The sequence below is a fragment of the Pinus tabuliformis genome, chromosome 5_1, assembly GCF_031772625.1.
Source record: "Pinus tabuliformis cultivar Carrire ecotype Pingquan chromosome 5_1, CPIR1, whole genome shotgun sequence".
Classification (NCBI taxonomy): Eukaryota; Viridiplantae; Streptophyta; class Pinopsida; order Pinales; family Pinaceae; genus Pinus; species Pinus tabuliformis.
In genome coordinates, this window is record NC_142305.1 from 951,581,064 (window position 1) to 951,606,573 (window position 25,510).

General features: G+C 40.2%; 1 protein-coding gene across 1 annotated transcript; it reads right to left on the reverse strand.

Annotated features, from left to right (window-relative positions):
• Positions 1-19,437: 19,437 nt before the first annotated feature.
• On the reverse strand, positions 19,438-23,685 carry LOC149167924 (uncharacterized). The gene is made up of 2 exons (XM_089430635.1): positions 22,005-23,685; positions 19,438-21,764 (listed from the first exon to the last, which is right to left on the reverse strand). Exons 1-2 carry the CDS (start codon positions 23,683-23,685, stop codon positions 19,438-19,440), a joined length of 4,008 nt encoding a protein of 1,335 aa, XP_089286761.1.
• Between the last annotated feature and the right edge of the window lie 1,825 nt (positions 23,686-25,510).

The window sequence follows — 25,510 nt, forward strand, 5'->3', positions numbered from 1 at the left end:
AATGCTACAACTGCTTTCATGTGTTTGATGAATAATGTGTTAGCGTCCTTATCTAGACAAGTTTTGGATGGTATTCATCGATGATATATTGATATATTCTAAGAATGAGGAAGAGCATGCATAACACCTAGAAACAATGTTGAGATTGCTAAGAGAGCATTTGTTGTATGCCAAACTTCATAAGTGCAGTTTCTTTTAGACAAAAGTTCATTACTTGGGGCATGTGGTTTCCAAGGAAGTTATAAAATTGGACCCGAAAAAGATCAGAGCGATCATGGAATGGGCAGTTCCTAGGAATGTGGAGGAGGCTTGATCATTCATGGGACTAGCAGGTTACTACAAGCAGTTCATGAGGAACTTCTCACAAATTACCTATCCTATTACATCCTTGCAGAGGAAAGGGAATAAATTTGAATGGTCTGAGAAGTGTACAACTAGTTTTGAGCAGTTGAAGCAATTTATTACAAATTCTTTGGTCTTAAATATTGTAGTTCCAGATAAAGAGTTTGTGGTATGTACATATGCTTGCAAAAGAGGACTTGGTGGAGTCTTGATGCATGAAGGACAGGTGTTATGCTATAGGTCAAGGAAACTTAAAGAGCATGAGCAGAATTATGTGACTTATGATCTTGAGTTGGCAGCGACATTCATGCCTTGAAGATGTGGAGACACTATCTTCTTGGCAGGAGATTCATCTTGATGAGAGATTACAGTGGACTAAGATACTTGTTTGAACAACCTAATCTGAATGTTAGACAAGATAGATGGTTGGCCACGCTCTGTGAATTTGACTACGAGATCAAGTACATTAAGGGAAAGGAGAACAGGGTTGTAGATGCTCTTAGTATAAGAGTACAGGTGAATCACATTGTAGAAGTGAGTTCTTATGTGAAACTCTTGCAGGAGTGGATCTTGCAAGAAGGAAAACAGGATGACAAGTACCAACAACTTAGGCATAGGTTAGAACAACAGGTTACAGGTGATCATGATGTGGATTATCATCTCGCGACCGATGGTTTGATGTGATTTAGGGACAAGATCTATGTGCCAGACAACAACGAGCTCAAGAAGCTTATCTTGAGGTAATTTCATGTATCGTCATACATGTATCATATGTTTGTCATGTAGGTATGTTAGTTAATGGATTTTTATATGCATTAGGGTTATATACATGTCTATCATTTATTGTTGCTATGGTTACATGCATGGTAGATGCTAGTGAATCAGTGTGGTCATATGCACGTGTCGAATAGTCATGAATGATAGTAACTTGTCATTATATGCATTCTTGTTGTTGTTATATGATAGTGATCTTGATGATTATGTTATATGTTAATTTGTTGTTGTTATATGTTATTTAACTTGATGATTAGGGTTATTACAATAAGATCTTGATTTTATATGTACCTTGCTAAATTGGATTGGCCTATGCAAATGGTTAGGGTTATGACATTCAAGAATGAGTTAATATGTCATGATATTATGTCATACTAATCTAGACTGACTGTGTAGATGTGATTATTATGTATGAATGATAATGGTTTATGAGTTTATGCTATGAACATGTTAGTTAGTGACTATTATGGATATCATGATCTTATTTATGTTTGAATTGATATGTCATGGAGTTATATCATGCTAATTTGGATTGATTGTGCATAAAAGATAGCCTCCCCTGAGATACATTACATTATGAGCTTGCTTATGTCATCTACTTTGTGCTTGAATGTTTGATTATGTCATCTATTTGGTGTTTGAGTGTTGGTGTCTATTATGTCATTTATCTGTTGGTGAATGTTTGATTAATCACATGATATGAGTATGGGTCTATAAGATTGCATCAAGAAATGATATTATTTTAAGATGGTAGTACTAACACATGTGTTGAGATAGTTGACATGTATTTGAGCGTAATAGGTGATAGTTGTAGCATTATGTCTTATGACTGTTAGTTGATTATGAAATCGTTGTTAGACTTGGTAAATGTTGATTTCAAATTTATACATATGATGCCTTTATTTATGGAACATGTGACTAACATGTGTGAACAATTGTAAGGAAACATGCTTGGTATTAGCATGACAAGGTAACAATTGATTTGCCTATATATACATAACAGTTGGGTGAAGTGATATCATATAGTAAGACTCAATTGTAATAAGGTAAATGGTAAAAGAAAAGGAATTGGGCAAGAATTCCTTTGGCTATGTTTGGAAACCATAATGCCAAACGAATGAGTGCTTTGCATACAGGAAGTCTTCTTAACCCTAATTTGTCTTGAATTACGTGGATATATGCTATATTCATGGACATGTATTTGATAGGTAGAACAATTGGTGTCTAGTTATAGCTAGATCAGTCAAGGGAATTGGATTCCATTGAGACATGACACATATGTGTTCAGCTATAAGGCAATGTTCTTGGCATAACAAGGTAAGCTAACTAGGATATTGTTATATTTATTTATACATTGACAATTATGTGTTTATGGTAGCATGATGCAGGGAGTTGCATGGCAAGAGAGGTTGCCATGAAATATTGAAGAAGGCTTGGGTTGAGCTTTCCTTGGGAACCATGGGGATTGAGTCATGTTGTTTGTTTCTAGTCTCGTGCTTTTGGTCTTTTGTGTTTTTTTAGCTTGATTTACGGTTTTGTTTATGTCTGGTGCAAGGCCTTGCCACTTTGTTGTGGTGTTGTATTGTTATTTATTTTCATGGTTTTCTTATTGTTTGTTTCCCGTCTTGCCTTTTATGTTTTGAGTCTTGGGAATTGGTTTAAGAAAAAGGAAAGTTAATGGAGAGTTGTGTGGTTACCATAAGGTAATGTAAGACCTAAATGAAGCTTGGTGCATGAGTAGAGGAAGTTGAAGGTAAGAATATGACAATCGGTTGGATTGATTGTCCATTGGTGTAAATGGACAGTGACACTACAATCATGAGAAAGGTAACATGAAAAGTTAAGTAAATGGATTTGAGGCATCAGATACCTTGGCTATGTTGGGAACGATTGTTCTCAATTTTGTGCATGTTGTGCACGGATAAAGGGAGTTCTCTTAACCTTGAGCTTATGCTATTTGGTAATTATGTTGTGATCATGTTTATGCTAATGTTTATATATATACACGTATGTATGTATGTATGTATGTATGTCATTTTTTGACAGGATCATGATTGTCAATGCTAATGTTTATAGGTATATATATGTATGTATGTATGCCATTTTCTGACAAGATCATGATTGTTAACGCTAATATTTGTAGGTATATATATGTATCTATGTATGTTGCTGTTTGACAGGGTCATTAGGAATCATTCTTGTGGAGGAATGATTGCTTACACAGGTGAATGACATGAAAAGGTTCTTGGTTCATGAGGAATCAAGTGGGGAGAGTAGCTTGATAGATAGCTGAGGTCAGTGTCACGCGGATATGAAATGATATTATGTGATTATACTATGTCTATGTTTATGTTATGATAGGTAATGCTGAAGGATACATTAGCGGAATGAAAACAATGTGCTTTGCGCATGCAAGGATAAGCATATAGATGGCAAAGAGACACTGGAAGCAAGGTTGATCGATAGAGGAAGTGTGGTCTTGGATGTGTAGTGCTATTGTTGTGTATATGTTGTGCATGTTTTATATTCAATGATTGTACCTATGGTGTTTTGTGCATATTTCATATGCAGTGTTGGGTATAGATGGTGCTATGTACATGTTCTATAAGTAGTGTTATGTATATATGGTGTTATGTGCATGTTGTACAAGTGGTACTATGTACATATGGTGTTGTGTGCATATTGTACATATGGTGTTGTGTGCATGTGGTGCTGTGTACATGCTGTACATGTGGTGTCGTGTACATGTCGTGCATGTGGTATTGTGTACATGTGTTATTGTGTACACATTGTACATGTGGTGTGGTGTACATGTGGAACTATGTACGCATTATGTAGGTGGTGCCGTGTACATGTGATGTTGTGTACAAATTGTGCAGGTGGTGCCATGTACATATGATGTTGTGCACATATTGTGTAGGTGGTGCGATGTACAGGTGGTATTGTGTACATGTGTTACATATGGTACTAGTGTGCATGTGGTATTGTGTGCATGTCATACATGCTGTGTTGCGGGCATGCGGTACCATGTATGTGCATTGGGTAGTCTTGGTATCCTGACGTGTGTATTCGTCGTGTTTTATTATGTGTATCGTGTTGTACACTGGATGTAGGCGTGTGTATTTTGTTGTGTTGTACATTGGATTTAAGCGTATGTATCGTGTTGTGTTGTACACTGGGTGTAGGTGTATGTGTTGAATGTCAGGTGTAGGTGAATGTATTGCAAGGTGTTGTACGTCATGTTTGGATGTATGTGTTATGATGTACATTGTGTATGTGTACGTGATTGAAGAAAAGCAAAGGCACTGGGTGCTTACTGGGCGTGGCAATTGATCCAGTGTGTGTACAAAAATAATAAAGGCAGAAGTAGGGACTGATGAAGGATAAGTATTAGTATTTTATTTCTATTTTATTATATGTATGACCTATGATTGTGATTTATGATGGTTATATGTGATCTATGATTCTGGTTTATGATGATTGCATGCAATTCATGGTTTTGATTTATGATGGTTGTGTTGTGAGCTAATCGAATGTGATATGTTTATTCATGATGATTTGGTCAAATAGTTAGTTTGACTTGTTGTGACAAGTAAACATGATTCCAAGTGTACCTTATTGACAAGCTAGCAATGAGGTATGATGTGAATTTATTTCAATTTATTTTGAATTGAAATTATGGGCTTGGTACAGGAAAGCATGAAATTCCTGGTTGGGTGGTGGAAACTGATGACAAGAATTAGTAGCAATAATGAAAGAAATTGGAACATGAAGCAGTGTGCTAGTAAAGCACTTCATGAGCAAGGCCATTGTGGGACACTAGTACCCAATAGTGTCCATTGATTTCCATGAACATGCTATGACTGGTATGGTGGTTTTGAGGAAGGGATATGCCTTGGTTGTTTTACCTTTCGATGTGAGGAAGCATTTCCAAGGGATGGATCGCCTGGGATAGGGTATGTTAGGGAACTTGGAAAGTGAGTGACTGGATGGAAGGGGTGACCAGATTGCCCGATGGTCTGTGTAGTAGAGAAGGAAAGGTAGGGGATGGATTTGTTTTGTTCATTAGCATTTCCATATGGAATTAGATGCACATTGGGAGTGCGCCTTGGAAAAATGAGCCAATAACTGTTCACTGAGACGAAGTGTGGCGCAAGATTATAATGTTGAACATTGGATGCATATTTGACCTTGCAGTGGATTCTGGACTTCCTAGGAAGGAGGTGAATCTTGGTACTACTTTGAGGGTGGAGGTGTGAGCCTCTGGATTCCCTTGTTGTAGCTACAAACTTCGTATCCTTTTATTTGTTGGTTGAGAAAATGTGCATATGTGTATATTATTGTAATATCGAGCTAGATTTATAAAGCTCCATAAACAATATGATTATTTGTTGGGTGAAGCAAATGTGTATGAGTGTATATGTGGTTATTATTATAAATACCGTAATGAGTTGTGTTATAAAGCTGCAGTAAACGGTATGATTGCCATGTTTCAGTAGTGGTCATTGTAAATATTGCAACGAGATACGTTATAAATCTCCATGGGAAGAATGTTTTGTTTTCAATGGTCTTGCTAATTATCGGTGTCATTGAACACCGAGGATAGTGTTCCCCCAAGGGGGAGGGTTTTGTAACAACCCTTGTTAAAAATCCATGTAAAAATATATAAGACCACGGCCATGGGACACGTATTCCAAGCTGAATGTTGGGAAAAACATCCTAGTGGGTGTTGATTTCCATTTATTATGGCTAAGGAAATTAGCAAAGGCAGCGGCAAAGGCTTTGGAAGGGAATGAGGTATTTATTAGCATTTCATTTATGAAAATAAAGGAAATTAGGAGAAAAGGAAGGTGAAAGGTCATAGGTTGCTTGTGAGGAGGAAATTGAAGGAAAATAATGGAAATTGAGGAAAATAGAGGCCTCATTGATAAAAAGGCTTCTGAGGATCAGCTGGGAAGCTTTTTCTCATCATTGGATCAAGAAAGGCAAAGGAGGCAAACAAGAAGCAAAAATCAAGCAAGGAAGAGTAGAATCAAGCAACTATAGCAGGATTCTTTGCAGGTATCAATTTGCATGTGTGTTTTCCTTGCTAGATTTGGAATGCATGGTATTGAATTTGGTTGTTTGCTGTCATGGCATGGGTTTTTCTAGGTGTGACAATTTTTTCAGCCTAACCTTTCCATTTCCAGACAGCCATGGTGTGATGGGGTTCTCATGTTTTGGTTGAGGAAGATTGTCAAATGGATTCAAAGCTGAGTGAGGTGGATCTCAATAAAGAACACATGGAGTAGTGATCCCTGAACCAGATTATAGATTGTGGTAAAGCCACTGGCCTAGTGACCCCTAAACTGAACTGTGGGTTGAGGTAAATCTAGGCATTGTGTGCCTTGGTGGGCCTAGGAATCCTCGACCGATTAATGGAGGGATATACGGTAAAGCCTAGAGGTGGTTGCCCTTGATTAGGCATAGGAATACTTGTCGGTGAATGGCGGGATATACAGTAAAGTCTAGAGGGTGGAGTCTCGGTTTAGGGTTTAGTGATCACTGGATCATATTGTGGATTGCGGTAAAGCCTGAGAGAATAGGCGACCGGAAAATTCCTCACTGTGTAGGTGGAGAAATATGGTGGCATCCATTCTTGTTTTCGCCTTGTGACGTGGTGGAGATCATGGTAAAGCATGTTATTACATGTTCATTGTTTTGGCCTAGTGATTTGATGTGGATTGTGGTAAAGCCTAGTTTATATTGATGAGGGTGAGGTGGTTTAGCCTCAAGATGCCCTTGTTGGTTCTTTTGGTTTGAGTCACACATTCATGCTTGGAATATGGCACTGAGATGATTGGATTAAGATAGATTTGGCTCAACCAATCGATGGTCGGGTGGAAGGTGGTAGTTCCATACTGGTTTGGATTTTAAATTCATTAACAAGAGGTTCTTTCCTTGACATCTTATGTGTAAACGTACTGGTTTATATGTGGATTTTATGGTCGATGTATCCTTGATATTTATGTTGTTATTATGCTATTTATAAGCATGTATTATGGCAATGATGATGTATCTCCTCATGTTTTGATTTGTAAATGAATGAACAATGTATTTATGACCCAACAAATGATAATGCAACTAATGATATAAAGGAACAATGCTTCTTAGCAATTCCCAAATAAGTATGAGACCCTATGCTCAGATAGGTTGTTTACACCTGTAGTTTGCATATTTGTGACATGTTTGATGGAATTCTTGTCATGGCTAGTAGAGGTCCATTCTAGGCCTTATCCTTGTTTTTTGCAAATGCATCATTGTTATGTTGTGAAAATTCATTTCCGAAAGCGTCATTGAGTTTTGGGCAGTGACCTAGGCACTGGACCTGAAAAAGTGGCTCAAATCCTAGAGACACAGGCATAACAATGGGCAGAAAAGTCCCTAAACACATGCATACCCATGCTATGGGAGCATCTGAAGTCTCCTTGATGCATGAATGCCTATATGAAGGGAGCGTTAGGGGGTTTAATGGTCTAAAAATTCAGTTGGTCTGTGTGGATGGTTACTTGAGTGGTTGGGATGGCTCTCGGGAGTTCTGTTGCTGATGTGGAAGGTCTTTGTGGTGTGTTTCAATCTATTCCACTTCCTTTAGGTCACCTAGGAGGTTGAATCCCATTATAGTGGCCTCTCGTCACATATTTACCCCGGTTGTCCGATTACTTGTGTAGATGTGGGATGAGGGTGTTACAGTATCATCTATTGCTCTTGCCATGAATTGTTTAGATATTGATTAGTTGATTAATGTATGGACTAATAAGTAGTATTGCAGCTATGTGGAGAGGGCATAAATCCTTCTCGCTGATTCTCAGATGAATCTCAAACGTTTATGATCAGATATGCATTCATGACCTATAGCTTACATGTTTTCCATGTGTTTGACGAAATGTCTGTTATGTTCTAGGAAGTATAAGTAAATTTTTTCCTTCAAGTTTGAATGTCTAGCCTTGTTTTCAAGTCATTTATGATTATGAGAAGTCTCAGGTAGTTATGGGAAATGGTCAAGAGGTTGACTTGGAATTGTGGCTCAGATCTTGGGACTGCACCCTATGAACTAGACAATTTGGGCCACAACCATACTTAGACAATGTTGTGTGTGAGTTGGATGCCTTCAATCACACCCAAGCCTTGTCATGAATGCAGTTGGGGCTTAAGTTGTGAGAAAAGCATCCTCGACTAAGGGTTTGGTCACTTGGGGTGGTCCTTTGGCGCCCGAGTGTTTTGTAGTCCCGAGGAATGTTATGAGTTGTCAATCAGTGGTCAGTTGTAGGCCCCACTCCCTTAAGTGGAGCTAGGAGGTTAGGTCATGTCATAGTAACTCTTTGTCTCATGTTTACCCTGGTATGTTGGTGAAATTCGGTAAATGTTGGGTGGTGTGTTACACACAAAAGGGCAAAAACTAATGTGTGATTTGCATTGACAAGGCTAACTTCTGAATGTAAGTGGGAACGTTTAAAATATTGCTACAACAAGAAAAGAATGGCTTGCAAAAACTCTCAATCCCTTGAAACAACAAGGTCTAATGTTGGAAGAGAGGGAATAATAGGGGGTTCTCCCTCAAGACTCTTTAATAAGTATTGAAGGACTCCTCCTTAGAGAAATTGGAGGGGAATAACAAGTTTAAAAGGGCTACAATGAAATTTTGAAGAAGGAAGGGACTAACCTTCTATTCACAAAGCATTGAAAACATTGGAACTCATGGGGATTGAGTGGTTGTGGTTGAATATTTGATGTTTTTTTCTTCAATTGATTTTGTAACAACCCTAAGTTAAATTTCCATGTAAATGAATAATGTATGGACATTATAAAAGAAAAAATCAGACCAAGGTCATGTGATACGTATTCCAACATGAATGAGGGGAAAAACATTACATTGGGATCCACTTTCGATTAATTATTTATTGGCTACGGAAATTGGCATTGGAAAGAGGAAAAAAACAATAAATGACAAATTAATTATTATAGGCCAACATGGACATGAGGCAAAAGTGTAAAAGAAATAAAGGAAAATGAAAGAAATTCAACTTTAGCAGGTGGGGAAGAGGAAGAGACAAGAAAAGGATAAAAATAGTAAAAGAATATGCATAAAAGGGGAAATGAAGAAAAAGAAAAGAAAAGAAAAGAAAATTGGAGAGAGAACATTCTTGGATTATTTTGGGAAAAAGAGAGGAAAGAGAGAGAGAGAGAAGCTACAACACTTGGGCACAAGAAAGACAATTAAGAACACAAGAAAGAGATAAGAAAGGAAAGGAATCAACACAAGAGGAATTCAAGTGGCAAAAATAAGAAGGTGTTAACAACAACAAGCAAGGGAAAAAAGTAGTTGAGGATTTTCCTGGTAACAATGTGCATAGTTGATTATCTTGCTAAGATTTGAATGCATGGTTCATGCATTGGTTTGCTGGTCATTTTTTTTGCCATTAGCATAAATATTTGCCTGGATTGACAGTAATGTAAAACCTTACCTTATGTCATTTCTTGGATAGCCATGGTGCAGTGGGTTCCTTGTTTGGTTGAGATTTTTACGCCAATAGATTTTGGATCCTAGTTGAGGTGGTCTCAGGAAAATACCAAGGGTTGAGGGTGGAGATGATTTTATCCAGGTGAGCCCTTTGATAGGTGGGTGGAGACAGGAAAAATCCTCTGGGTATGGTGAAGAAATTCTGAGGCATCCAAGCTTGTATTGGTTTTGGTGATTTCTGGACCTTGCCATAGGAGAAATCGCCGTGGGTTGATGGTGGAGGTGGTTTTCCTTTGGATTCCCTATTTGGTTATGTTTTGTATTATCTCATGTAATCCCAAATTCTGGGTTGGAATATGGCATGAGGGTGATTGGGCTGGAAGAAAGGATTGGTTCAACCCAATCTATGGTCGGGTGGAATGTGGAAGTCCCTGACTTGGTTGGTTCTATGCATATATTAATATGTAATATTCCTTAACGAAGATTAATGAGCACAAGTTTTGGTTTAATGTGTTGATTATGTGACTAGTTTGTCATGGCTCCATTACTTGTTCAGTGTGTGTTACATGAATAATGTATTTCTTGTTATATGAAGTGCTCTTGTTATTGATTTGTTTCATGGTTTGACAGGCTCTTGGATAATTTATATGTATGCATGAGCTAATCTGTGTTTTATTGCAGTTAGTACGAGAGGGAAGCAAGCCTTATTGATGAAGAACAACTATTGAAATTAATGAAAATAGTAAACAAACTATGAATTCATGACCTACAAGTAATATAGTCACAAAGTGTTTGTATAAATTAATAATATGTGTTGGGAAAGCATGAGCCACAAGAAGCCTAAGAACAAAGTTTTGGAAAAGTTTGGGAAATTGGCATGAACGTTGGCTCTAAATTTCGAAAATAAGTCCATGGACGCACTGTCTGAACGATGAAATATCGGCCACAACCACACTAAGGAGTGTTATTCATGAGACTGAGAGGTAATATATGTCAAGGAGTGGTCTAAGCTCAGGGAAAATGATTGCGAAGAAAATTTAGGCTGGTAGCAGTGTGATCATGTGTCTTTGGGTGTTTGCAGATGATTATAGACAACTAGACCCCATTCCTGTAACTACATCTTAGAAGTTGGGTCATGCATAGTAACTGTCAACACACATTTACCCTAGTAAGCATGTAAAAGTGGGTAAATGTGGGGTGCGTGTTACAGCTTTTATGTTTGATTTTCCATTTTTGACTATTGACTATGCATGACCATGCTACCTTATGTATGGGTTTTTATTGTTCTTATGTGATTTTATGACATTTTTCTACATTTTCTTCTTGTTCTTGCCTTTTATGTTTTTGGGGGTCTTGAGAATTTGTTGGGGAAAAATAAAACTAAAGGAGCTCTGGGAGAGCTAAGTGGAACCCAACAAGAAATGTAAGTCCTAGATGATGCAAACACATGAATAAACGGAAATTGAAGGCAAAAAGGAAAAATATGACATCCAGTTGGGTTTGTTGGGTCCATAGGAATAAATGGACAATGGTGGAACAACCATGATAAGGGGCATAAAGGGAATCTCTCTAATGTTTAAATTTCATGGCTAATATATTATGATGAAGTGAGGGAATAATGATGTTGGCTGGTACGACAAGATTTTAGGTGAAAATCACCACAATAGAAAGATAAGAAAGTTATCCTAAAAAAATAAAATAAAAAATACTATGATAATGTGAATGGCAGATGTTGTGATTGCTATGTTTGGGTAACTAGTGAGGTTACTTAATGGGTTTGAGGCAACGTGGAACACTATTCGACAAGTGGGTAGGAAAGGCCATTGAATTTTTTTTGATGGAATGATGTTCCTGAGTGTGAACAACTTGAACAAGAAATATGAAGTTCACAAAGCTTTTGGTTATTGTAGCAACAATGATATTAGCTGATAATGTTGATGGTAATAGAAGGGAAAGGTAAAATAAATGGATTTGGGGTAACAAAATCCTTGGCCAAATTGGGAGTTGTTTTTTTGAATGTTGTGCATGCTTTGCATGGATAAATGAAGTTCTCTTGACCTTGACCTTATAGACACATGTAATCGTGTTTCGTTCACGGTCATTTGATGACCGCATAATGTATATGATGCCATTGTGATTAATAAGTTACTGTCTAGATCATTATTGTGATATAATGACTGATCACAATTATGCATTTATCAAATGAATGGATGACATGTTTGTGATTTCTGATTATGTGAGGGATTAATTGGGCAAAATTAGCTCTGGCTGATTATGATTTTAATATCACATGAATACAATTCTTATATTATGCCCATGTTGCATTATGAATAGGGAATGTTGAAGGATATATAAGCAAAATGAAAGCAATGTGATATGAGACATGCTGGGATAAGCATGGACAATTGAAGGAGCCATAGACCTGGGATTTGGGTTGCGGGTGCACGTGGTAAAAACATGAAAAAAAGGACAATGTTTGGGTGAAGGAACATGGACCTCTAGATTTCTGGTTTGGGTGGAGGCCTTGTATCCTTTGGATTCATAAGTTATACGAGTGTCGACGGTATAGTCTCTAGTTTCCTGATGATATGAGTCTGCAGGCTTGCAGTCAGTTACAATGTTGTGTTGTGCCATGTGTACATGTCATGTTGTAAATGTGTATATGTTTTATAGTACCATGTGCACACTGTATTGTGCCAAGTTTATGTATATATGTCTTGTATATGTGTTGTGTCCCTTGATGACTTGAGGATGGATTCATAAGCCTCTAGATTACCTTGTTGACTTCAGGGTGGATGCATAAGCCTTTGGAATTCCTTGTTGATTTGAGGGTGGAGGAATAAGCCTATGGATTCCCTTGTTGATGATTGAGGGTCAAGGTATGAGCCTCTGGATTCCCTTGTTGCTGATTGATGGTGGAGGTATCGACTTATGGATTCCCTAGTTGCTGATTGAGGGTGGAGGTATGAGCCTCTGGATTCCCTTATTGCTGGTTGAGGGCGGAGGTTTAAACCTCTATATTCCCTTATTGCTAATTGAGGGTGGAGGTATGAGCCTATAGATTCCCTTATTATTGATTGAGGGTGGAGGTATCAACCTTTGGATTCCCTTGTTGCCGATCGAGGGTGGAGGCATCAAACTCTAGAATTCCCTTATTGCTGGTTGAGGGTGGAGGCATTAGCCTCTGGAATTCCCTTGTTTTTGATTGAGAGTGGAGGCATCAACCTCCGGACTCCATTGTTATTGATAGAGGGTTGAGGTATAAGACTTTGAATTCCCTTGCTGCTAATTGAGGGTGGAAGCATAAGCCTCTGGATTCCCCTGCTATTGATTGAGGGCGGAGGCATAAGCATTTGGATTCCCTTGCTTTGGAAGAGGGTGGAGGTGGAATACCTATAGACTCCCTAAATAGAATGATGGACAAGACAAGAGGTATAATTTAAATCATTACAACTTCTTTATGATAAATTTGATAAGGGATTGTATGCCATGTTATAGGAAAAGCATGGGAGTTTCCTAGTCTGGGTGAAGGGAGTTGGTTGCAGGACAAACAACTAACAACTTGAAGATATCAAAATGCGCACCAAAAGCCCCAGGCGGACTCCAAGGAGCCACATACAATGGCTGACCCAAGGAAAATTTTTCATGTCTATTTAGTTGCAGAGCAATATATATATATATATATATATCTGTGTGTGTGTGTGTGTTGAGTTGCATTATAAAGCTCATAGTGATTATGTTGGGACTAAAATAAAGGACCTCTAAAATAAAGGACCTTGATCATGAAACCCATGCTACATAAATAATAATAATAAGATTTCTTTCATTTTACAATATACAAGAATCAAAAGTACATTTCATATTTATGAAGACCAAATCTAGTTACACATTTTTCAAAAAAAATAATTTTGATGTATGGAGGAGAGAACAACAAAGGAGCATTGTTGAGAAAGAATAGGAAGAAAAAGGAGGCAAAGCTCTGAGGAAGAGGATGGAAGAAGCATGATTTCACTAAAAAGAAGAGAAAGCGCAACGTAGGAGGAAAGGGGTAGAAAACTCTGTATGGCTACCAAAAGGTAACAAGGGGAGTAATCATTCGATTGAGCATTAGGAGGTGGTAAGGACATATCTTGGGCGAGGACACTAGTCTCTTGATTCCATGTAAGATTGGAGGGTGGAGATGATTTTCTCTAGATTCCTTAGAGGGTGGAGGCCTATTCCTTGGATTCATGTTGAGGAGAGAGTTCCTTAGCGCCGTCTACTTGTTTTTGGTTTTCTAGTGGGTTATGGATTCTCGGAATTGGGTGTAACCACTATGTGAAGGAATTATTAAGGGTGGAGGTGTTAAGCGTTTGGATTCCCCCATTCAGTTTGGGGTGGAGGTGGGAGCCTTTGGATCCCCTATTCAAACCTATATTGGTAGAGCTACAATTCATATTTGAGTAGTTGCAAGGTGGAGGTGGTGGACCTTTGGATTCCCTGTGAGATATTGACTACATGAAGTAGATGGTGGGTGGAGGAGGATGGTCCTCTGGAGTCCTTGTTTCAGTTAGCAAAATTGGTTAATCCATTAAGCACTAATCCTCAAGCTCTGGAATATGGCTCGAGGGTGAGTAACACATGAAAAGCTTGATTTCAATGTGTTTATGGTTGGGTGGAGAGTTGAAGTCCCAATCTCAGTTTCTTGGTTTAGTGTATCAAAGATAAGTGTCTAGTTATTCTCTCATGTTCTAAATGCTTTACACTTATTTAATGTGATGATTTCTTATGGATTATAATGCCGAGGAATGACGTGTACCTGTTTTGAATGAACATTGTTGTTGTTAAAGGCATATATATGGAATTGTCTATATTGTTGTGTTAAATTGAATATAATCCTAGTTTAAATGACTTGTATGCAAGGAATGTGCGAACCTTGTCATTGTTTGAATCAGAACTATAGTCTGAATGCCTGAACATTGAAGATATAAGTAAATCTCTATAATGAATATACCTTGTTAAAAGAAATGCTAATAGTTTTTGTTTCAAAATACGTAAACTTAGGAAGGCTTGGGTTTTTTCACAAAGTAATGTGCGAGTTTAGTGCCTATGTTATTGTTAAGGAATGCTAAAATCCTTATGTGAATAAATCATGTTGAATGTTGTGCAAATGACGAGGTATGGTTGATCCCTGAAGGATGATACATTAGTGCTTGTTTATGCTCTTTGTGTTGTTATTATTTGTTGGCAAGAAAGTTGATAACTATTATGAGTGGGTTGCTCTTGTATTCATCTCGAGTCTTTAAATTGATCTATATGGCCGTGTATAGAGGAGATCGATAAAACTATGTTAATTTAATGGATGCCTGCACTGAAACAACTTGGATAATAGGGCAATGTTTATCCATAATTTCAGGAAGAACTATTTAATATATATGTGTGTGTGTGTGTGGATCTATGTGGCCAAGATCATCCCATGTTTAATTTATACACATATATACATATGGCTGAGATTGGTTAGAGTTTAATTAAAAAGCTTAGAAGAGATAGTGTAGAGTTTGGTTTTATATATATATATGAACATGAGTGTACACTAGTCTCATGGCCATGGTTGGGACTCGACAAAGCTCAGGAGGGACAGCCCGGAAGGGTCGGCTTATGCCCTTGTATGTTAAAGGTTATGTGTCGAAGGTCTGGGTGAAGGCCCTTACAAGCGCATTAACAATCCCTAAGCTCGTGGGGCTAGAATCTTTGAGCCCGAAGTGTAGGACTTTGGAAGGAATGAATTAAACCCTCTTTGATCTTGTGATCAGGTGCGGTGATCAAATGCTTAGTTAGGAGAAATTTAGAATGTCAATAGGAGAGCACTGGTGGCCATTGGATGGACCCCAGAAGAACTCCCTCCCGGAAGTTCTAAGTGGAGGCACAATATGATTCTGTCGGGATCTATTCACCAGGATGATGTGGCAGTGAGGCTGGTTAGATATCCAATACAAAGCAACAAAGGAAAATATTGAATTCCTTATGACATGAAAAACATGCGTTCAATGATTTGGAACTTTTGGTGGGAGCCACAATTACGTATCGTGATAAAGGATGATGTCACCCTGACACTAAGGATCAATCATGTCACCTCGGAACCCTGGATCCTAGAGACTTCGGGCAGAGGAATTGGTAGAACACCTAGGATTTAATTCCTAGGATGATGTGGGACTTGGGCCTGTTTAGTGGGGACATGTGCGATGTTTCATAATTTCTTTGGTCTACCAGTCAAGGGAGAGGATAAGATCTAGCACAAGAAGTATATATCCACACAGTCTGGAGGGTTTTCCCTGGTCATTTTAGCAGGGAACAACATTGGACTCCGCCATGATTATATTCTTGGGATGATGTGGCCATAGAGGGCCCACACCTACATATATTGTGCACGCACACTCACACACATATAAGATACACTATATTATAGTTTGGGCCATGTGAGTCGTGGAGTTGGGTTCCTGTGAACATGGAAGGTCCTGGGTGGATCGCCAACTACCACTTGGCATGATGTGGCGTATGACTTGGGTAGCCACATGGAAAGTTACATGATGTGGCACTTTTTGATAGGATAGACTTTAAATTGCCATATATTTTGATTCAGGAGTAAGATCAGAGTAAATATTATATCGTTGGAAAAGTTTCAACGAGACAAACACAATAATGCTATCAACTTTAAGTTTTGAGGAAGTTGAAAAAGGTTGAAAAATTTAGACCCCATTTCCATAACGAGACATTAGAGGTCGAGTTCATTTAGTAACTGCCTCCGATTACTTTTAGTTGGAGTTAGGGATAGTAGGGGGTATGCTACAAGAACTTAAAAAAAAAAAAAACTTAATGGAAAACATGGCAACTTGTGGCCTCTTCCCGACCTATCTTGGGTAGGACAGGTTCTTATTCCTTAATCCCCTTATCCTTAATGAGTTAGATAGTGTCCTCTTCCTTTAGTTCTCCATGGCCTAAATTTATAGACGGTCCCTAATTGGATGCCCCATATTGATAATCTAATAGGAAACAAACACCTAAAGAGTCTGAAAATAGAATATAAATAACTCCACAAGTTGACAATTAGATAGAAGGATGAATGATAAGCCTCTATTGGGCCCCTATTTTGACATGGTTTAGAAGGTATTTTTACCTAATATTCTATAATTTTCCCTTTATTCGTCATTCATTATTACCTTCATTCCCATATATTTGTCCATTGTCATCCCACGCAAACTTCATAAGGCATATGAGCATTAATATGGATTATTTCCATGACTTGATGGTTACTTAGAATGGTTATCGCCTTTTCCTAACTTGCTTTTAAAAGTTTGGTGTTTTCCAATTTTTTTTAGCTACAGAAAGAACCTTTACCAGATAGTTGGAGAGATGGTTTTTACACGTCATTTATAAATTAGTGAAGATGAATCAAGAAAATATATAACATGGGATTTTAGTAGAATATGGTTGTTAGGTGACACACTAGCAAAATCCTTGAAAATCACAAAATATGCGATGTTTGGAGGTTTCAAAAGAGTTTTATTAAAAGTGTTCCCAAAATTTACACCCCCATGTTTGATCAACAATTTTGTGTGCGACTTTGGGCACTTGGACTTTAGAAGGTTTGATGTCATTGGACATTCTTATGATCTCCACATGGTCTGCACATGATTTCCACATAATTTTCATATGATCTTCACATGATCTGCATATGATTTCCACATAATATTCATACAATCTTCACATGATCTCCATCGTCCTAAATCTAAAATCCACTTATTTAGGGATTGGTTCTATATTGTAGTATTCTTTTTGTAGATCCACTTATTTAGGGATTGGTTCTATCTTGTTATAATCTCTTTCCTTTTATTAAGGATTAGTTATATGTATAAATATAAGAGGATATTAGTTATTTGAGAGGTGGAAAAAGGCGGCGGATAAAGAAAGGTTGAGTGTTGAGCATATGCTTATGAATAAAATGTAGAAGATTTCCATTTTGTTCCTTTGATTAATATCAAACAACAACCTTTTTTTCCATATGACATGACTCTTAATGTGTTAAACGTAGCATATTAGCAGTGAGGATTTGAGAAGTAAGGGCTCACTACGCAGGGATTCATTGCCATTCAATTTTAGGATTTAAGTTTCCATTTTGTTATTTAGAATTCAAAATTTCATTGCATACAATTTTTTTATTGAGTTATGTATTTGATTTGTGAAGGGTGTTGATTTCATTTTGTTTTGAATGTTGTATATGAACTCCATAAGTTAGGATATGTCCTTATGGTTTTAAGTAATTGCTTCTCCATGCTCAGGTTAAACTATAATTGTAGACCTTAAAGCAATCAATAAACCATTGAATCAGGTTAACTTCTACAATAAATTTTATTGTGATTCTTAGGTAGGTTATTGAGTTATGTATTTCATTTATGAAAGGGTGTTGATTTCCTTGTTCTAAATGTTGTAGTTGAAATCCAAAAGTTAAGATATGTCCTCACGGTTTTAAGTAATTTCTTTACACGAATTACAGACACTAGCAACTTTATGCTTAGGCTAAAATGTAATTGGGGACATTAAAGTAATCAATAAACAACTGAATTAGGTTATCATTTGTAGTAAATTTGATTTTACTACTTTTTTTTTTCTCCGTAAGTCTAGGCTAATTTATATTACAAAAAACAAAATTTACAGCAAAGTTACACCAGGGCTGTGGCCCTGCATCTTCAGCGGGATTGTCTCCATGAAAAACCTTCTGAGTAGCATCATTACAAAAATGATTCGACGCAGTGAACCTAGAAGCCGCCACAATGGATATGTGAACTGACACGGTATATTGACAAACCGACACAATGGACATATTGACTGACATAGTGGATACAAAATCCGATATGGACGACACATAGACAAAAAGACAAAGAGCGCAGTATATCGACATGGAGCAAAAAGAGTTGCTTTCCTGGCAGCATTGAGCGTAATGACAGCGGAGTTAATCCTCATCGGTCATTTGGGGCTCCTCCTTCGCCGGTCCTTTGAGCTTCTGCGAGACCTCCCCACCCTTCACCTGCCCTTTGGGCTTTTGTGAGACCCTCATTTCCGCGCTCAACGCTCTCTGAACCGGATCACTAGGGCCTGCTTCGTCCATTTGAGTGGCTGGGGGAGCGTAATTTGGGGGAGGCCCTCGCATATCGACCGCGGGGACCTGCATATCGACCACCGGCACGCCCAGATTATCCAGAGGTCCTCTGTGGTTATTGCAGTGTTCCACCGTGACTGAAACTATAAGAGTATTGTTTTCCAGCGTACAAGGAATTCGGTAACGAACAGCCGGGTGCTCCAGATGCCCACATTCCGGAATTTCTCCCCACCCACGCATAGCTCCGCGTCCTACAGGTCTGTTTGAGCTTCTGATGTGCTCATATGCTATTTCCGCCGAGGAGGAGGGCGAATTGACTGGGCGCTGGGCGGCAGAGCTGCCCCGTGAACCACCCCTGCGACTACCCATCCTTGGCCTCTCCCGCGGCATCGTCAATTCAACCTTCGAACCAGAATCCCACAGAGAATTTGTGCTCAGAATCTCCTCCGCTAACCTCTGCTTGGAATGTTTGCAGGTATGAATCCAGGCGACCGGGGGAGCGTAAATAACGAGCGCCATTTGCCTCGAACTGAGCTGCGCAATGAATGCACATTGAACCAGCCATAAACCCAGCATTGAATCCGAGTATGCAGAGCCTCCCATCGCTTTTATTACCTCTTCGGTCGGGTGCATCGTGGCATGTTCGGGCTTACGACTGCCCACGTGACTTGCCTCCACCGACACCTGTCTATCCCGCTTGTTCTCCACCCGCATCCGGGAGAGGGAAATCTTTTTGCACCAGAGAGATGCAGTCTTTTTTGAACTGAGCATCATCAACCGTGTCCAAGGAACCTAAGAAATAGGGTGTTGACTGTGTCACGCCATGATTTGCCATTCTATCTGCTACCTGATTGGCAGTCCTCCTTACATGGTGGAAGGATATGTTCTGTAGGTCATGAAGCTTTTCCTCCAGGGATTCCAGACGGCTTAGAAGCCTCCAGCTTGCTGCGATCTTGACTGCTTTGGCCCCTGCCTGTATTCTTTTAGCTGCCTCTATAAGGATAAGAGAATCGCCTTCCACTTCAAGAGGGGAGAAGTGGTGTTGCTCCGCAAGACATATTCCTTTCCAAAGACCTTCCAGTTCTGCCGCATTGTTTGTATCTGTGCCTAATGAGCCATAGTATATATGTACCACATCTCCTGTGTGTCGTCTGATGACTCCCCCAAATCCTGCTGGGCCAGGGTTACCTTTGGCAGCGCCATCAAAGTTCAGCTTGTAAGAGTTGAGTGCAGGAGGGGACCATGAAGATTGAGAGGCAGGTCTGATGGATGGAGAGGCAATTGCCTTTTGTAGGGCTGAGAGATCAAGGTTCCATTCTTTCAGAATGCGGCGCTCTTGCTGAGTTTCGGGCATGTCATTATCATTCCAGGCCTTGATGGTCAGGGTTTCTTGGATGTTTTTCCTGAGGATGAGCCAGAGTTCGTCTATGGATCTGGACATATTGTTGAAGATTCTGTGATTGCGTTCTTTCCAGAGGGTCCAGTACAGAAAGCCTGGTGTAATGCTCCATAAAGAGTTAAGAATTTGACTTTTGAATGGTTTTATGTCCCAGTTCCTAATATTTTCCGTTATATCCAGTTGTCTTTGTGAGACTCTCCTGTTGCAGCTGTCCACCTTCTCCCATAGCTGCTTTGCTAATGGGCATTCTTCCATTAGATGGCTGATTGTTTCACAATCAGTGTTGCAATTTGGGCATCTGGAAGGCCCAATGAATCCTCGTTTTAACAGATTATCCCATGTGAGGATGCGTTTTTTGCTTAGTAACCATAAGAAGGTGGAGATCTTGGGCCATAGGCCTGAGTGCCAAATTTGAGCCCAGATTTGATCCTTAACCGCCGGAAAAGTGGAATAGCGCAAATGATGGGCTTCCTTTGTAGTAAATGTTCCTTTGGTTGTGTAGCCCCATCGAAGTTTATCCTGCTGCTCGGAGTGGCGGATTTTCCTGCTTGCAAGTTCCTGATCTATATCTGTGTATTGTTCTCCCCGCCAATCTATTTGCCAAAGTCGTGCTGATTTCCATGTCTGAAGGTCTTGCTGTGCGGAAGGCTGCCAAAACTGATGTACCTGTGTGATGCCCTCTTGCTTCATGTACTCTTGCCAAAGAGGTTTGTGAAACAAATTTGCAAGTTTAGGTAATTGCTGCCATGAGTCCTCCCAGAACCTGGCAATTTTGCCTGAGTGAATTTCCCAGAAGCCATGTGCCTGAATGAATCTGCTTTGTGTTTTTGCATTATTCCATATGAGAGATCCTTTTGCTGTGGGGTTAATTCTTATGAGGTCACTCCATTGGCTGCCGTTGGCATATTTTGCTTGCCATAATTGAGCCCATGGGGTATTAGGCTTGGAGACCCAGTTCCACCAAATACGTGCTCCCATTGTGTTATTGCTTTGAAGCGGGTCCCTGAGGCCTAATCCGCCTTCTGATTTGGGTGTACAGACTTCAGACCAATTTACAAGAGCCCACTTCCGGTTTAGGCTTGTGGAACCCCAGAGAAAATTGCGTTGCAAATTGCGAATAGCTTTCAGTACCCCTTTTGGAGCTGCCAGGATCGAGAACAGATATAGCGGCATTGCTTGTAGGACTGATTTGATTAGAACTAGCCTCCCTGCCAGATTTAAAGCTCGGAAAGTCCAGGATGAGAGTTTTGATTCAAGTTTATCCAAGAGAGTCCGCCATGACACCTGCTTAATAGCTGAATCTGAAAGGGGAGCTCCCAGATATTTGGAGGGTAGATGGGAGATTGTAAATCCTAAAATACGAGCAATAATTCTCTGCATGAAGGGAGGGGTATTGAAGAAGAAGAGTTGAGATTTAGCAGCATTGATGGAGGTGCCTGAGGCCTCAGAGAAGAGGGATAGTAGTGATTTGAAAGCAGAGGCTTCTTTTGCAGAGGGGTGCCCAAAGAGCATGGTATCATCAACAAATTGCTGATGAGTTTGAGGAGGGCGTCCATGGAGAGAGATGCCTTTGAGAACTTGAGAAGAGACTGCTGCTTTGAGGAGCCTGCTGAGCCCTTCAGCCATTAAAACGAAAAGGAAGGGTGACAGGGGATCCCCTTGTCGGATGCCACGAGAGGGCCGAAAGGGAGTTGAGGGAGAGCCATTCAGAAGAACAGAGAAGCTGGGAGAGGAGATTAGGCTCATGATCCATCTTGTCCAAGTTGCATTAAATCCAAAAGCTAAGAGCATTTTTTGAATGAAATTCTAGCTCAGCTTATCAAAAGCTTTAGAGAGGTCTAATTTAAGGAGCATACCTGGTTTTTTGAGAAGCTTTAGAGAATGAATGACTTCGTTGGAAAGAATTATTCCATCCATAATTTGCCGCCCTTCAACATAACCGGTCTGTTCAGGAGAGATGAGCAGTGGAAGGAGCGGTTTGAGTCGATTCGCAATGACCTTTGAAATGAGTTTGTAGATCACATTACACAGCGCTATTGGTCTGTATTTCTCAGGTTTGTGTGCTGCTGCTTCTTTGGGAACCAAGGCTATGAAGGTAGAGTTGAGGGCTGGGAGGACCCAGTGCATGCTTCGGGATTCCTCGACTAAGTCCCAAACTTCAACTTTGATAAGCTCCCAAAATTCATGAAAGAAATTTGCAGTGAATCCGTCAGGCCCTGGTGCCTTGCCGTCTTTGAGCTGAGCCATAGCTTCTTCTACTTCCTTTAAGGTAGTAGTTTGGAGCAATTTGTTGTTGTGATCCTCATTTATAATTTTTGGAATATGTTGCGTGATGGTGCTGATTGCTTCATCTCTATTTCCTTCTGGTTCTTTGAGAATGTCCTTGAAGTATCCTGTAAATTCTTTTTCCATGTCTTCATGAGTCTCAATTCTTTCACCCTGTTGATTGTTGACAAAGGTGATGTTGTTGTGCATACGCCTTTGTATGGTGGCTTTGTGGAAAAATTTTGTGTTTTTCTCTCCGTCTTTGAGCCAGCTGATTCTAGATTTTTGTCGCCATAAAGTTTCCTCTTGTTTTTGGCGTTCTTCAATTTGATTCCAGAGGATCTGCTCCTGTTGAGTTTGTTCTTCCGTGCGACCTTCCAGGATGAATGTTTGTTGTAAAGCTTTCATTTGCTGTTCCAATTTTTGTTTGCTCTCCTGTATGTTGCCAAAATGAGTTCGATTCCATACCTTGAGGACTTGTTTCAGATTCTTCAACTTTTGTTGGAACTGGTACATCTTAGCTCCCGCAGGCGGGGAATACGATGCCCAGGCATTCTTAACCACATCCTTGAAATTGGAGTTGTTGAGCCAGAAAGCCTCGAACCGAAAGGGTCTATTACAACGATTGCCTGGTCTGGACCATTGGAGCAGAATCGGCCAGTGATCTGAGCCTCCTTGGGGAATGATTGAGGCATGAAGGTCCCCTCCCAGGTGGATCGCATTGTCTGAAATCAAGAAACGATCCAGTCTTGAGGCGATGTGGAGAGCGCCTCGGCGCTTGTTGGACCAGGTGAAGGTGCCATTGGAAGTGGGGATATCCATAAACTGATTATCTTGTAGGAATTGCTTGAAGCCGCTACTGTCACTATCGAGCCTGGTTCTGCCTCCTTGTTTTTCTTCCAAGGATTTTATTATATTGAAGTCGCCTCCTCCAATCCATAAGGGGAAATGTCTGTTATGATTGAGAGAGGAGATCGTGTCCAGGATGTCCAATTTTTGCTGGATTATCTGCGGGAAGTAGACATTGGTGAGGTGCCCATGGATGTTGGTTCCGATGAGGTGGAAGGTGGCTTGAATTATATGAAGAGTGGCATTAAAGTTATCTAGTGAAACAATCTGCGGGTTCCATAAGATGGCTAAACCCCCTGAAGCTCCAGAGGCGTCTACTGATACTGAGCTGCTGCCTGCCCATAATTTATTGCTTAGTCGATCTATCACTACACTGCTGCTTTTTGTCTCTTGAAGGAAGATTATAGCTAGTTTTTCTTGCATTATCAGATTTTTGATCATTATGTGTTTAGAGGGACTGTTAATTCCTCTTACATTCCATGAAATGAGCTTCATGTAGACTGAGATTTGGGTTTATAGTACTTGGTCAACTTGGGGAATTGCCCCGAGTCCATTAGTATTTCACCTACGATTATGGTTCTTTGAAGATCTGTTTTTCTGCCCCTTTTCTTTGTTTCTTTGAGGATCTTTCTTCCATCCCAGTGACTGCCGCCTTGTATTCCCAAGCTTTTATGGTGCTGCACCTTGGACAGGACTCCTTCAAGCTTGTCTATTTGCCATAGGGGGATGGAATTGTACTCTTTTTGTTTGCATGCTTTCTCCAGTTTGGAGATGTCTAGCTTAGAGATTTCAAGCTCTTCAATGTCTACTTCTTCCTGATCCTCCTCCATCTCGATTGTAGTGTTAAGGTCTTCCTCCTCTGCAACTGCTTGAAGGCTCATAGCTAGTGCTGCATCAAAATCCATATCTGAAGCTTGTTGATTTTCTTCTAGAACAGTTTTTCCCTTGAATGGGAATAAGGGACCCGAATCTGTGATCACTGTGGCTTTCTCCATAGATGGGTTGGGGGCGGAGAAGGAGGGGGCTGGGTCAGAGGAAAGCAGGGGGTTGGAGCGGTTATGAGAAGGTGAGGGTGGATGCGGCTGATCCGGGTTAACAGAGATAGTACTGGTTTGATTGTCATGCGAGGCAAGAGCAGAGAAGCGATTCTGGGGGGTCGCGTGAAAGGTGTGATCTGGAACTGCTTGGTGTTTCTTGGCATGCCTACGGCGGGTAGGGACTTTGGTATAGCCTTCTGAGTCCTTGGTGGGGTCATTGGAAGGGGCTTTGGACTGAACATTGAAGGGACAATCGCGGAAAAGGTGGCCATGCTCATGGCATTTTCGGCAACGGAAAGGGATGTGCTCATAATCTAAAGTTTGTTGCCATTCATAATCATCGTGATAGAGACTTACCGTGTCTGCAAGGGTCTTGGTCAGATGCATCTGAACGCAGATCCTGGCATAAGAGGTATATTTGCGCGTCTTTGTTTCTGTTGCAACTTTGATGAATTTCCCTAGTCTGTTGCCAATGTCCGCCAATGTTTCTTCTCTCCAGTATTCCACAGGAAGGGAATACATCCTTATCCAGACAGGGGCCCAGCTGAAGTCTTCTTTATCAGGGTTGAATCGAGGCTTCCATTCCGTTAAATATAGGCCTGAAGAGTTAAAGAAATATGGGCCTCCTTCGAATATTCTTGTTTTGTCCTCTAAGCAGTTGAAGATGGCTGTAAAGAAGCCTTTCGGGCCAAGTTGCAGAGTTACTTGTCCTTTAGGCTTCCATTTTGAAGCTATCCATCCTTGTAGGGCTTTTTCTGTGGGCCAGAATCCCAAGAACTTCCCTATGAGAGCATAGTCATGCATGTATTGGATTTCCCCATTGATGTGATGACTGGGCAGCTCGACCCTGATCGGCTCTGCAGCTTTTGGAATGCATGTAGCTGAGGTCACCTTTGTCGGAGGTATCTCTGTTTTAGCGTCCTCCTTGGCGCTCTCGTTGTCCTCTTCATTCTGAACTGAATGCGTCTGTTCCCCATTCGTTCTCAGCTTGTCGTTCTCAGATTCTCGTCCTTTGCCTGCGGGGTGCAGAGTCACAGGTTTCTGCATTTTGTCAGCGGAATTCGGGTCCTATGGAGGGGAGGCAGAGCTCTCCCCTCCCGCAACGGGTGCCATTGGTGGCTAGCAGTGATGGAGTTTGCGGCGGCGGTAGCAGGTCTGTACAGCGGCAGCTAGGGTTTGGAGGCAGCGGCTGTTGGTGAATCGCATCAGAG

What these genes read in the sequence shown, in the direction of transcription:
- LOC149167924 (XM_089430635.1), bottom strand. Translation starts at nt 23,685, where the DNA reads ATGCAAGAAAAACTAGCTATAATCTTCCTTCAAGAGACAAAAAGCAGC. An exon ending in AAAGCTTCTCAAAAAACCAG is followed by an intron (nt 21,765 to 22,004) that starts GTATGCTCCTTA and finishes TAATGGCTGAAG; the next exon opens with GGCTCAGCAGGCTCCTCAAA.